Source organism: Hippichthys cyanospilos, chromosome 5, assembly GCF_059441005.1.
Source record: "Hippichthys cyanospilos isolate Australia breed blue-spotted pipefish chromosome 5, RoL_Hcya_1.0, whole genome shotgun sequence".
Lineage (NCBI taxonomy): Eukaryota > Metazoa > Chordata > Actinopteri > Syngnathiformes > Syngnathidae > Hippichthys > Hippichthys cyanospilos.
In genome coordinates this window covers 15651114-15665572 of record NC_142373.1, presented here as the reverse complement: position 1 = coordinate 15665572, position 14459 = coordinate 15651114, and the positions used below count along the sequence as shown (strand labels likewise).

Here is a 14459-nt window from a genome sequence, read left to right as displayed (position 1 = left end):
GGCAGAGTGACGGTAGTGGGAGGCTTTCCTGCTCTCTTGCATTCACGCTCAATCCACCAATGAGCCCAATGAGCCCAGCGCGCCCCGCCCACTGGCTGCGTGCGTATTTTTTTCTCCCCCCCTTCCCGTTTCCCTCCTCCTCCTCCTCCTTTGAGTGTGTAAATGGTCACATGTTGTTTCCCCTCCCCAGTCCGGACAGCAGCACTAGCAGAAGCAGCAGCAGCAGCAGACATGTGTTATTTATCGCCCAGCCGCGGGGGAACCGAGAGGACGACCGAGGCGTGAAAAAAAAACCCAAAAGAAAAGAAAGAAAGAAAGGAAGGTAGGAAGAAAGAAACAGAACTCGCCTGCTTCGCCCCTGTTGGAAGTATCTGACGAGTAGAATGGCGAGTCCGCCGAGCGACGCCGGAGCCCCGCTACCGGGCGCCGGCGTCAAGAAGTGCGGCTACCTGAGGAAGCACAAACACGGACACAAGCGGTTCTTCGTGCTAAGGGAGCCCGGCGAGAACTGCCCTGCCCGGTTGGAGTACTACGAGAGCGAGAAGAAATGGAAGAACAAGTGTGCCGCCAAGCGGCTCATCCCGCTGGACTGCTGCCTGAACGTCAACAAGCGAGCGGACGCCAAGCACAAATTTCTCATTGCGCTCTACACCAAGGACGAGTACTTCGCCGTGGCCGCCGACAGTGAGAATGAACAGGAGGCGTGGTACCGCGTGCTGACGGATTTAATCGCGGAGGGGAGAGCGTCGGACGGCTCGGCGTCCAACTCCGCGTCCTCGCTGGTGGGCTTCGACGAGGCGAGCTACGGCGTCATTACGCCGGTCAGCGCCGCCTACAAGGACGTGTGGCAAGTCAACATGAAGTCCAAAGGCTTAGGGCAGAGCAGGAATTTGACCGGCGTCTACAGACTCTGCTTATCCAGTCGGACTATTAGTTTTGTCAAGCTCAACACGGACGTGGCCTCGGTCGTGCTCCAGCTCATGAACATCCGAAGGTGCGGCCACTCTGACAGCTTCTTCTTCATCGAGGTGGGTCGCTCCGCCGCCACCGGACCCGGCGAGCTCTGGATGCAAGCCGACGATTCCGTCGTGGCGCAGAACATCCACGAAACCATCCTGGAAGCTATGAAAGCCATGAAGGAGCTGTCGGAGTTCCGCCCGCGCAGCAAAAGCCAGTCGTCGGGTACCAACCCCATTTCGGTGCCCACCAGGCGCCATCTCAACCACCTCCCGCCCAGCCAGACCGGTCTCCTTCGGAGGTCGCGCACCGACAGCGTGACCACGACCTCGCCGGTGGGTAAATTCTCTTCCTGTCGGATACGCACGGCCAGCGAGGGCGACGGCACCATGACGCGCCCCATGTCGGTCAACGGGAGCCCCCTCAGTCCGGGGGTCCACCGCACCCAACTGAGCAGGTCTCACACCATTACGGCGCGCCCGTGTCGGACCTTCGAATCGTCCTCCCTGCAGCACAGTAAGTCCATGTCCATGCCGCTGTCTCATTCCCCGCCGATGGCCGCCCCCAGTCTCGCGAGCCTGTCCTCGTGTCCGGATAGCGGCGCACATCGTCCCTCCAGCTGCAGCGCCTCTTTTTCGGGCTCCCCGAGCGACGGCGGCTTCATATCATGCGAGGAGTACGGCACGAGCCCCGCCGACGCGCGCGACCTTCGGGCGCCTCTCACGTACGGCAGCAACACCCCGGAGTCTCTCCGAGCGGATACGCCCCCCTCCCGGGAGGGCAGCAGGCTCGACGGCTACATGGTGATGGAGCAACAGAACCAGAGCGGCTGCCGGTGGTTCCCGGAGTTGGACAAGGCTTATCGAAAGCGCACGTACTCTCTGACCACACCCCGCCAGCAGAGGTGTCTCCCTCAAGTGTCTTCGGCCTCCCTCGACGAGTACACGTTAATGAGGGCCACTTACACGTGCGGAAGCCAATCCTCTCGCAGATGTCTCACAGCCTCTCCTAAAGGAACCTTTCAAGATGACTACAAGGATGTCCGAGCGGGCTCAAACAGCCTCCAGGGAGACGGTGGCTATATGCCTATGATGCCAGGCGTGGCACCTCATACATCAGGAGCTAAGAATGACCCCTACATGCCTATGAGCCCCATGTGTGTCTCTGCGCCAAAGCAGATCATCAACCCCCGATCGCACCCCTCCTCCGCAGCGGGGCTGGCCCCGCACACAGACTCCCCTGGCAGTATTTCCCTCGAGGACAACGGATACATGCGCATGTGGTGCGGAATCAAAATGTCAATGGAGAGCTCCGACGGAAAGCTCGCCAACGGAGAGTACCTGAACATGTCCCCAGGTGACCATCCGCTGTGCCTCACGCCCAGGGACCACAACCTCAGTTTTTCCGGAGGAGAGCACCAACACAGACCGCCTTATTCTTATAGCACCCTGCCACATTCACTTAAGGGCCAAGCGCAGCGCAACGGGTCCGCTGACACGGACCAATACGTGGTGATGTGTTTACAGAGGCAGCGGATCGAAGAGGAGTCCGCCTACTGTCCCGCGTCCTTGGGAGACACCGTGTCACCGGGCGCCCCTTCCTCTGCCCCTCCTCTCAGAGGGGCTCGGAGTGACGGAGGTCTAGCGCACAGGAGTAGGGCGTGTCGACCCACCCGCCTGGCTCTAGATTCCCTCAGAACCTTACCATGTATGAGTGAACACCCGCTCCCCTCTGAGCCACGCAGCCCGGGGGAGTATATTAACATTGACTTCGGCGGCGCTTCCAGTGACGTGGTGGCATCCGGCGAAGGCTCAAAGTGCGCAGACGAGGGATCTTTACCACTCTCGGCCTTTGTCAATGTGGACCTCGCCTCGCCCGAGACCGCCGTTTCTCCCCCTGGGGGAAGTTTGAACCAGGAGGAGGAGGCCAATGGTGCTGAGGGACGGGAAGAGGTGAGAGGGGTGGTGGATGAATATCCTCTCCAGCATCTTGTGAGTCTGGCGTGTCAGCCAGCCGCAGTCAAGGATGACTACACCGAGATGACGTTCGGCCCCCTTTGCGCCGCCGACGATGCGCCCCTCCCTATCAGCCCCAGCGCCTGCGTCCACAGACTGAGTCTTGACAGCAGCCTTGTGGCGGATGGGGTTCCGGCGGCGGCGCCCGTGGAATCCTTCCTCCTCGGGGGACCCTCGCTGAACGCCCCCCTCGCGGATCCGGATCGAGGGGCCAAAGTAATTCGGGCTGACCCTCAGGGGCGCCGTCGACACAGCTCCGAGACCTTCTCTTCCACCACCACCGTCACACCGGTGTGCCCGTCCTTCGCCCACGACTCCAAGCGCCACAGCTCTGCCTCGGTGGAGAACGTGTCCCATGGCGCGCGGGGCTCGGAGGGACCCGATGAGGACTACGGCAGCAGCACCCAGATGTGCAGGGAAACGTCTGCGGGCTATCAAAATGGACTCAACTACATTGCCTTAAACTTGATGGAGAGTACTCTCGGCGGTTGCCGGTTAGGGGGTTGCGATGGACTCCTGAGATTCAAGACTGCCTGCGGATGCAAGAGCGGCATGAATGGCTTCAATTCTGGCCCCTATGCCAGTCTCGGATTCAAGGAGACGACCGCCGCCGCCGTGAAAGGTGAGTGCCACTACACGTTGTACACGCAATCATTCAGGAGGCCTTCATTCATGAAGGGAGCGGTATCGTTACTGGAGCGGGATCTGTCGTAGCCCTCGTGTGTACTCTGCAGATTGACTCGTGGTTGCTAGGCAGCACTCCGTTCATTCTCATTCCCGAGTTGTGAAAAATTGTAGGAGCGCGCCGTTCCTGCTTGCAGCCGGCCTCGTGGCCACTGCACTTGCCGCACTGACTGTAAATTCAAAATGTATTTTTGTTGGCCTAATCAAGAAGAATGTTGCACACTTTTGGGCTTGCGGCTCAACAACATAGCAACTCGCATTGTTATGTAACAAAACCGGGGCTGGATGACATTAGGCAGCAGAACGCGCCGTATCAACGGCGGTCACACACACACAGGCCTCGCTCTGTGTAGTTTTATGTGTCACGGCGACCAAGGGAAGTTGTTCCAAACATGGCCGTGAGGTGCAAGCCGCGATGTTTGGATAGGATTAGTAGCCCCCTGGTCGCACTCGTGACACAACCAGAAATTTCACAAGGGCGTGATGTGAAGGAGAGCTGTTTGCTCAGCTTTTCATCTTCGTTAAGCTGCATGGATACCAGGTTGTGATGATATAACAAAACTCAGGCGAGAAGGCCCCTTTCTGTTCCTCAATTCATTAAAATGACCGTACGGTAGTTCAGGCTGTTTCTGTATTTTTACTGGCTTTCGTTGAAGCGCATGAGACGTCATTTGAGACCACGTCAGCGTTCTGTACTAGTGACGTGTGTCACTACTAGGCAACACTAGGCAAAGAACCCGTGGATGAATCCTCACTGTAAAGCGGCTTTATCGGTCTCAATTTAGTTGGATTGTGTTCATACGGCCCAATACTATACCGTCGAAGGGTTGTTTTTCCGGGAAAGAACGGTTGCCATCAAAATATCACCTTTCACCTCATTCTGCTGTTGCATCACTGGGTTTTCATGCAACTCTCAAAGGCAGGTATTATTTACATGGAGAGGTGACCAAACGGCGGCGTGTCAGAAGTTGCTGTATCCAAAAAGACAGGATGTCTCTTTAATGTGTGCGTTCGCAACCGGGCTTCTCTCTTGGCGAATAAGGCGGAACAATTTATCGTTTGGATGAATGTTGCAAAGCTTTAAATATGTTTTTCTCAAAACCTGGGATTTCAACTTTTAAGGGGCTGCAACATTTGTCAGTTTTTGAGCCAACTATATCATTCTAAAGGGAATTTTGTCAATATATCAATGTAGATTTTTTCGGGACGTCAGCCCGATTTTGTGAAAGCGGATCACGTTTAAACGTATGTACAAAAGACAAAAATCAAACATTCTGCTGAAAGAAAATCTCTACATTACATAATGTTTTCCTCAAATCCTATTAGCTAGTTTGTCTTGTAGTCTCTGCGCCAGCTCTGACGCTTGTCACCGCAAGTCATTGGGTTCCCCGGGAAAACAAGTGAGTCAGTTGTTTATCAATTGTCAGGTACCGGGTTTCAGGCCTGGAATGCGGGGCAGTGTGCAAAGGTTGCTGGGAGAGGTGAATGCTCACTTGTTTTTCTAACCTGGCAGTGTGGAAGACTCTGAAGGGGGATGGGGATTTTTTTTTTCTTTCTCCAAACAACTTTACAAACATGCTATGGCTCTTAGTGCTTGTACGAACGTTTGTCACTTGACTTTTTGCTGACGACCTCTGAACAAAGCCAGTAGTAAAAGTCGCATCAACATGGATATTTTTTAAAATGGTATCATTTATTCTAGGTATTTTTATTTCTTTAATGTGAAGGCTTTTTTGAGTCACTTTCTTTTTAACTTTGCATCTTCCGTAATTATTTTGAGCTTTTTACCTACTTGTAAAAGACAATCTTTGTTTACTGTTTTAGTGCCACAGACGAGAATTTTCGTCATGTAAAATACGTGACAAAAATATATCATAATATATCATGCCAATCGAGCACTGTTGTAATGTAGTTATATACGTACGCAAACTGTTATTTTGTCATCAAAAACAGTTGTTGTTAGTTTGATTAAAAGGGAAGGACATTGAGATGTTCCATATGCTACCATTAATAATTATGCGTGTCAAAGTCACTGCTATGGACGAAAAAAGCTCATTTTCTTCTTTTGTCCAAAGTAGCTCGGTGTCACCATTTTCAAACAGTGATTACTAAAGAACGGCAAAAGGTAGAACCTTGCTTTCTTTTGCTAGGTAAATAATGGAATCCAATTTTACGCACGGTACCATCAATGTTTACATAGTCATACAATTTTCTGTCGGCCTTGAAATCTGCGTCAAATTGCCGGGAGTCAGCCGGCACTCTCCGGGTCGCCTTTTCGGATAACGCTTGGCGTCGAAAGAGGTTATGTCACCTGAAGCTACAAGTTTTGAAAATGGTAAGAAAACAAAGCGCTACGTCCACTTCCACCACTCCGGCGTCTCCTACCACTACCCCCCCCTCGCAAACGATCACATATGCTTCATTGCGATCGAGGGAGAGATGAGGCGTCGCCTTCCGCAAGCTTTGCCACATTTTCTTGTTATCTCCGACTGAGCCCATAGTTTACATTCCCTTCAGAGCTGCAGTTTCAAACACCAGGAACTTAAATCCCGTGTCCTCATTTGGCATTTGCAGTCACCCCGTGGGGGGAGAGAAAGGGATGGAGGGCGTCTGGGCTCAAAGCGGGGAGGGGGTGCGAGAGGCAGTTGCCGTTCTAAAATTCAACACACATGTGAATGAATCGGAGGAGGGGGTCGCATTCTATATGTCTATATATGGACTTTCTTCTTTCTGCGCGCATAGGATCACTTTTACTGGGCCGGGGAGTGGATCGGTCAGTTGTTTCGGTCGCTTGTTTTCCTCCCGGCCCTGCTGCAAAGTGACTTTGCTGACCTTTGAACTGCAAGAAAATGCAGCAAGCCGCATCACGGAAGAGCGCGGATTACTTTGACCACATTTCTTCTGAGGCCACCTTTCATCTATTTAACCCCCGCCCCCGCCCTCTGTTGTAACAGCCGTCTTGCATGGTTGCATTTAGGGGAGAATCTGACTCACTCCCTCCATGCCTTGCCCAATTTAGCAGCCCGACGCACACACCGTTCCACTTTGTGCGTCTTCCTGTCTGCATATGCGCAGCCGTCAGCAGATGGTCGGGAGACGGCTGTGTGTGTGTGTCGTGTTGGGGGTGGGGTTCAGTCAGGAGTATTTGCACCTGCCTCGCCAAGCAGCACTCACTGGTTATCTGGCTCTTTTAGGAGGAGAGTGACAATACGCTAATGACCGGCCACCATCTGCCACAACAACAGAGAGAAGGTGCTAGTGGAGGAGGGTGTGTTCAAGAGCGCCTTACACCAAACCCTTCCTCCCATTTTTTTTTTTTTTTTGCGTCCTCCCTCCCCCCAGATTCTCCGCCTCCTCTCCAGGCATCGCTTTCTGTTTTGCAGAAATCATGTGACGCAACCTACACCTACCCCCACAACCGCCCCGCGGCCCCCTCCCCGGTTGACACGCGCATGCTTTATTTGGCATCGCTGTGTATTTTCTGCAGTTTTCCGTACCTCCGCGAAGAATCTTCTAATGAGCCGTTTAGAAACCGGCCATACTTGATTCAAGGTAAAGACCCCCAAAACAAGAAGGGCCAGCTCTGGCGTAAACTAACTTCCCCGTTGTCATGCATTTAAGTGCGGTCGCGGGAGTCCAAAGCGCCCTTTTTCAAAGTCGGTCAAACACGACCCTTTGATGACACATAAACAGAGGAAAGGAACACTTTGTTTCTTGCCCTCACCTGTTCTGAACACCCCTCCCTTCCAGCCCCGCACAGTGAGTGTGATACATAACTCTTGAGAGTACACTAGGGCGGGATGTTCCAGTCGCAGATAAAAACAAAGTCAACCTATCCCCAATTTAGCTTGGAGGTAAGAAGGCTTACGTTCACTTCGGGATTAAACATTGTTGAGCGGCTTGTTTTGGCTCCGGCCGCTGTGCGACGCCACCCGGCCGCGGCCCGGCCGCCCGGTCCCGTCGGATGACGCCGTCGCGTTGAACAGGACTCGGGATGAACCTTTCTTGTGTTTGTGTTAGTCATCTACGTTTGAGTTCATTTCCTTGATGGACCAAGGGGAAAGTAATGGATCAGCTATTTAAAAAATATATATATTATTGCTTAATTTGGCTGAACATGCTAATATTGCGAGTTGTGATTAAATACTTCTTTCTGCCTCATTTGCATCTAGAAGCAATGAACCGAAAATCAAGTAGGGCTGCAGCCATTCATGGAGATTTGCGTCTCCACGCAGACAAACGTTACTGCGGTTGCACATGCTACTCTGTGGAAAAAAATTGGTGCAATAAGGGCCAACTGGAGCAGTGGTCCCCAACCTCCGGTCCGCGGTCTGGAATTGGATCGTGAATCAACTGGTTTCGGCCGCACCCGAAAGTGTTGGAACTGATTTAGTTGATCCTTTAACATTTCATTTATTTGTGCTTTGGTTTTTGGCGCCGCCCCTGGTCGCTGTTGATATTACATTTTGTAGCGAGGAAGGACGGTGTTGCTTCAAATGAAAGCATTAACTGTCTGCGACACACGTTGTTCTGTCTCTCTGTGAAATCTGGCCCAGGAGTGTCTACAAGTTGCACTTTTCTTTGTAAGAATGTTGTCACTTGATTTTAAGATAATATGCCCAAAATTAGTTTGATTGTTGAGCCAACAACTTGTGACTGTGGATAGCATGCTAGCTAATGTTAGCACGTTATATAGTACTGCCTTGCGTTTAGCTTGTTAGCAGCTTCGTTTGTGCCAGGTATTTCCCTATGCTACATGTTAGCAAATGCAAAGTTTTGCATTGATAATGATACTCATTTTCATCTACCTGTAATTTTATACTGAAACGAACACCATTTGTAATTCAGTTATATGATTGAGTTAATGTCGTTTGTGTATATTTTTATCCATTTTGAAAAGTATTTTTGAGACTCAAAGCAAGCTGAGTACTCCCATTAGTTTTAGTTTTTTTTTTTAATGTGAGCTCATATTTTATGTGCACTTTATATTGATGAAAATATTCCTTACGCATAAACATGCATGTCATTGTGTTCAATAACGTAAAATCCTTTTTTGGCCAAACGGCAGATAATATATAGCTTGATTATTTATAAAAACAAAACAAAACAAAAAGCTCAATAGTCTATGCACTAGTTTACATAACCAAACCTTGGTTTACTGGCAACTGAATTAGAATGACGTGCACCACTTGGACTGTGTTTACTTGCAGTAAATATTTAACAATATAATTTTGGGGTTAAAATTAACATTTGTGTTACTTTTTCTAAAATTGTTCTGCCCTACTATGGAAGCCATTTGTGATGCCTTTATATTTTCCACACACATATATATATATATATATATATATATATATATATATATATATATATATATATATATATATATATATATATATATATATATATATAGAGAGAGAGAGAGAGAGAGAGAGAGAGAGAGAGAGAGAGAGAGAGAGAGAGAGAGAGAGAGAGAGAGCGAGAGAGAGAGAGAGAGAGAGATATGTGTTTATCGCCCTGAATGTTTGTGATTGGAGGTCGCGTTCACGCCAGTACCGAAAATTGAGGTGAGCGGGCAGGGCATGTTTTTGTGTTGTGAGCCGGACAGTCCCAAGCATGAGAGGTCACAGGTCACGAGGCAGTCTGTGTTTGTGGAGTGAAGCTCTGCGATAGATCAGGGAGGAGCCAGCCAGCGGGAGGCTGGAATGTAAACACAACATATCCCGGCCTGTTCATCTCCCGGGGAAAAGAACTGACATCACTTTTGCTCTTTTTCACTCTAGGGGTTGTTTACATGACATTTTGCCGCCTGAAAATACAAACCTTAAATGTCTCAAAGATGGTTTTTTTAGACAAAACATTTGTCACATTTGTTTAGCAGAGTCAAATGTTTACAAAGACTTCAAAATACACACATAATATCTGTTTCAAAATTTCCAGGCTGCTTTCACCAAATAAACCGTAAATTTTGTGTGAGCTTCTTAAAGCATTATCGGTTAATAAAAGAAAGGAGCAGAGTGAACCAATGTCCGAGTCCATCTTTGTTCACGCTGACATAATATGAAAACCGAGAGGATAATGTAAAAGTTATGATGTCTCCTGCTGATTAAGGGTGCGTCCCATACACAGGTGCCTTTTTTATTTGGGTAATACTCACTTTGGGTGCAAAGTATGGGAGGAGGAAGAGGCCACGATGGACTTTTTTATGAGGGAGAAGACCTGGCTGCAAGCCGGTGTCCTAACCCTGAATGGAGCTGAGCTAAGTTTAGCCTGCCAGCTAAATAAATAATGAACAGCTAGCGAGGGAGGGGAGGTCCTAATGGTTGTGGTTGGAACTGAAAGGGTAAAACAGTGAGGGGGTGTGTTTATGTGCCCACCCCCCCAAACAGGCTAGGGGTTTAGTAGCCTTGATAGACCTCGAATCCCCCCCCTTGTCTGGTGCGCGCGCGCACCGAGACATGACCTTTATTTATCCGTCTCCTCTGCAGCATGTTATTAATCTCTACGCTCCCAGTGATTCATTTTCCCGGCACATCTCAGTCATTCTCACCCAAGTGTTTGCCTCGACAGGCTACTGTCTGGACGGGCGCAAGCGCACACACAAATACACACGCAGATCGTTACTGGCCGACGGTCCCATGACCTCACTGCATTCCCGGTCCTCTCAGTCAGGTTGATTCTGTTACTGTGGTTTTTCCACCTCTCCCCAAACTCTTTCTTCTTGCTTTTTTTTTTTTTTTGCACTCTAATGGGGGGTTCTCAAACTTTTTGGAATCAAAGATCCCCGTTTTCCAAGGACCCCACATTGCAAATGTTTGCGGAAACAAAACCAAAAAATAATTAAGCCATTTTGGTTGTCCATTGCTGTTGTCAGTCAATCCAAACTTGATCTACGTAGTCCTATTTGTGTTTTCTTTGTTTGGGCAGCTTTTTTTTTTTTTTTTTTTTTGTCTTTTCCTCACTGGACAAATGGGCGGTCGTACAAATGCATTCATTGCTAAGTAGATGTCATGTCCAATTTTTCTTGTAAAGCACATTTAACCCCTGGGGTAAATTTTGTCCAGCTCACATTGTTTAATGCTTGTTGTTTTTGATGTGCGGATAAAAAACAACAACAACAAAAATACTGTAGGAGGCTAAAATATTGCTTGGATTGTCAAAACATGAAAATATTTAAGATTCCACACTGCCGTCTCTTCGAGATGCTTGCAAACGGGAGCGGGAGAGCCACATCCTGCAGATGTCAAATTTAGCCCATGTCAGGCTCATTTACTGCCATTCCAAATTGGAAATATTGTCAATTTTGGACACATTGGAAACATGATTTTTTTTTTTTTATCATGCATTTATCCTTTTGACAACTCGCAAACGAAGCTCAAAAAGAATTTTTTTGTTGACACCCCAAAACCAGCGGGTGGCGCTAGTGACTAACCCCTATCAATGACTTCGGTGATTGGCTTAGACTGGACTCCCATAATGCATAATATTCCAATGAATGACACAAATTATTTCACGGACCCCCTGCAGTCAGGCCAAGGACCCCCAGGGATCCGCGGACCCCACTTTGAGAACCACTGCTCTAATGAACCCAAACAATCAGAAGGCAGCATTAGGGGAGCCAGATTAAAAGTATTTTCCTCAAAGTGAGTCATGCATTGAAAAAAAAGGATGAGTCTCAGATTTCTTTTTTTCCTGTTATGAGTCAAAAACAGAAGAACAAAGTGTGTGTGTTTATAGTGGGGGTGTTGGGGGGGGGGGGGGGGGGTGCAGCTCGGCCTGAATGAAAGGTTTGTTTTAGAGAATGAACGATCACATCCAGCTTTGTGAAAACAGCTCTTGTTGGCCTCCGGGAGGGGGCGGGGGACAAAAATGCAGCGCGTATGCGTGTGAGTGTGTGTTGTCAGCCGACACTTCCGCTGCTGTTTGATAGCTGCATGCAAATGAAAGCTCACAAACAAGTGCGCGGGGGTCAGAGTTCAGCAGTGTTTTCCACTGGGACAGACAGAGACACTGTTGCCACCGTATGAATGAGAATAAACAAGAAGAATATGTCAGTGTGGGCTCTGTGGGAGTCACATTTGCATTTTTCATTTCAAGTGGGTATTCAGCCAGGAATACCTGTGTATGTATTTGCGTGAACACTATGTTACTCTGGTGTCCAAACTTTTTCAAGGGCCAAGTGCAGAAATTTCAGAGGATTCAAGGACCACTATTAATTATCCGTTCATCCGTTTTCTATGGCCGCTTATCCGCACAAGGAGCGCAGGCTTGCTGGTGCCTATCCCTTGAACCGGTTGCCGGCCAATCGCAGCGCACGCTCGGACCTACAACCATTCACCCGCCCAATCGCAGCTAAGGACGATTTAGAGTGTCCAATAAACCTGCCATGCACGTTTAGGGAATGCGGAGGAAGCCACAGTGGCCGGAGAGAACCCCGCACAGGCACGGGGAGAATAACAAACTCCACACAGAAAGGCCGTAGCCAGCTGGAACTGAATTTGGCACTGAGCGGCGAGGCGGACATGCTAACTGTGTTCCCACTGTGCCATCCCCATTGTGAATTACATTCATTATTCAAATTCCCAAACTTAAAACCACACTGGCAAGGGGAGAACATGTAAACTCCACACAGGATGGCAAGGATCTCTGTTGAGAGATCACAGCATGGAAGGTTGCCCTTTGCTGTCCCCCCTGCCGAAATCCACACCGCCTTTTACAAGCCATTTTCTCCTTTTCATAATGCGTCAATTTAAGTTTAATCAGGTTCCACCTTGTTTTCCTGCAAAACTATACCTGTTTTCTATTGAGATGTTTTTTATTGTTTGCTGAAAAAGTTGTATGCGCTAAGAGTTCTTTTTTTTTTTTTTTTCTTGGGGAAAAAAAACCCTCCAACTTGATTGCCATCATTCCACTCATGATATTTTTCCGTCTGTTTCAGAATGAAGGCCACCGGCTGAGTGCCCCTCCCCCTTTCCCCTTTGCACGGCCGCCGCCTCCACGTAATGACGTCGTCTCTGCAACAGCTGGGCCGCGGGCCTCCGCCCACATGCCTTGACCCCCCAGCGCCACCGTTTCTGCGAGGTCACAGAGACGGCGGTCGCTACGGCAACACGGACACTTGACCTCTGGCCCCAAATCTTCCCTCGGCACCGAAACCACCAGGCGCCATCTATTGATGCTGCTCGACTAGATGACTTCAAAACAAAAAATGAACTCCTGGTAGCTATTTTATTTATCTGCATGACCACACGACTTCCATCATGTCAGATCTCGATTATTTTTTGCTTACCGTTGGAGTTCGAACTGAGAAGTCACCAAACCTGGAGATCACAAGCAAAAAAAAAAAAAAAGAGAATGCATACAAAATATTTATTTATTTAACATGTATGTATGCATTTGGTGAAACTTTTTCCAAATGTGTGAATTTCTATGAAATAATAAATGTGGCATTTAGGTACATATTTAAGAAAAAAAGTTTTCTTAAAAAAAACCTACCTCAGCTAAACAAACAGGTTGGTTAAACCCTCCCCCATAGTTGATATGAATATATATATATATATATATATATATATATATATATATATATATATATGAATATATATATATATATATATATATATATATATGAATATATATATATATATATATATATATGAATATATATATATATATATATATATATATATATATATATATATATATATATATATATATATATATATATATATATATATATATATATATATATATATATATATATATATATATATGTGTATGAAATATTTATTTTTTAAAGTTTTTTATTTCAAAGAAAGGAATCACCAATCCAAAGCCTTACTCTGGCCCTTGGTGGGCTTTTTCATCTGGACCTAGAAACCCCTCACAAGTAAACCGATACGCAAAGAATGAGCCGCTCTGAGATTTCCACGGTACGACTTACGAAACTTTTCTACACGGATTCACCCGGCGGAGGGCGGGATTTTCCATCCTCGCGACAATGTCACGCTCAAACGCGGCACCCAGGTACCCCCCGTCTGAGCCAAAGTCTCAGCGCCTCCAAACGCTTCGGACGTAAACTCCGCTGAGCGCAGCCCGCCTACAGGAAGTCACGACGAAAAAGGAATGTATGTCTTAACTAGGGATGGGCATGGTGATTTTAAGAATTTGCTTCCTTTGCGAGGAGGAGGAGGAGCTCCTCATCGAAACGCAAAGCGATCAAAATCAGGTGTGCTACCTGACTGCTACCAGCAGAGGCGCTGTTGAGTCAAGGAGTACCTGTTTGCATGTTGCCAGCTAAGGCCTAATTCCACTTCTTTGTTCTCTCTTTTAAGACACTGCAGTGGAAACGGGAGCTAAGAACGTCCTCACCTTATATATTAGCATACAGTATGTATTCTCAAATTAGCATTTTTGTTCTCCCACTATAAAAAGTCCAAATGCTCCAGTAAAATCCTTGGTTTCATTTCAAGAACGTTGCAACTTCATAGGTTTAAAACATGGCGGTGTCAAACATTGGGCTGGTGGGCCGGTTCTGGCCGCGAACGGGTTTAATCCGGCCTGCAAGATGATTCTGTAGATTTTTGGGAATATATTTTCCTCAAGAAAGCTAAAATGAGTTTGACACCGCTGCTTTAAACTATAACTTTTTTCTCCTGAATATTTATATATGACAATTCATCAAAACATTTTTATCGTGAAAAATAAAAATGGCCTTTTTTCCCCCCATTGGCAAGTTATGACTTTTGATAGCATTTGTTTACCTGTGATTTTGCAACTAAATTCTGGTGAAATTCAAAATTCCAACTT

General features: G+C 47.7%; 1 protein-coding gene across 1 annotated transcript; it reads left to right on the top strand.

The window, feature by feature from the left end:
• The first annotated feature begins 204 nt into the window (after positions 1-204).
• irs2b (insulin receptor substrate 2b) lies at positions 205-13221 on the top strand. Its single transcript, XM_088414435.1, has 2 exons — positions 205-3594; positions 12592-13221. The coding sequence occupies exons 1-2, from the start codon at positions 384-386 to the stop codon at positions 12594-12596; spliced, it is 3216 nt and encodes a 1071-aa protein (XP_088270561.1). The 5' UTR covers positions 205-383; the 3' UTR covers positions 12597-13221.
• The last annotated feature ends 1238 nt before the right edge of the window (positions 13222-14459 follow it).

What these genes read in the sequence shown, in the direction of transcription:
- irs2b (XM_088414435.1), top strand. Translation starts at nt 384, where the DNA reads ATGGCGAGTCCGCCGAGCGACGCCGGAGCCCCGCTACCGGGCGCCGGC.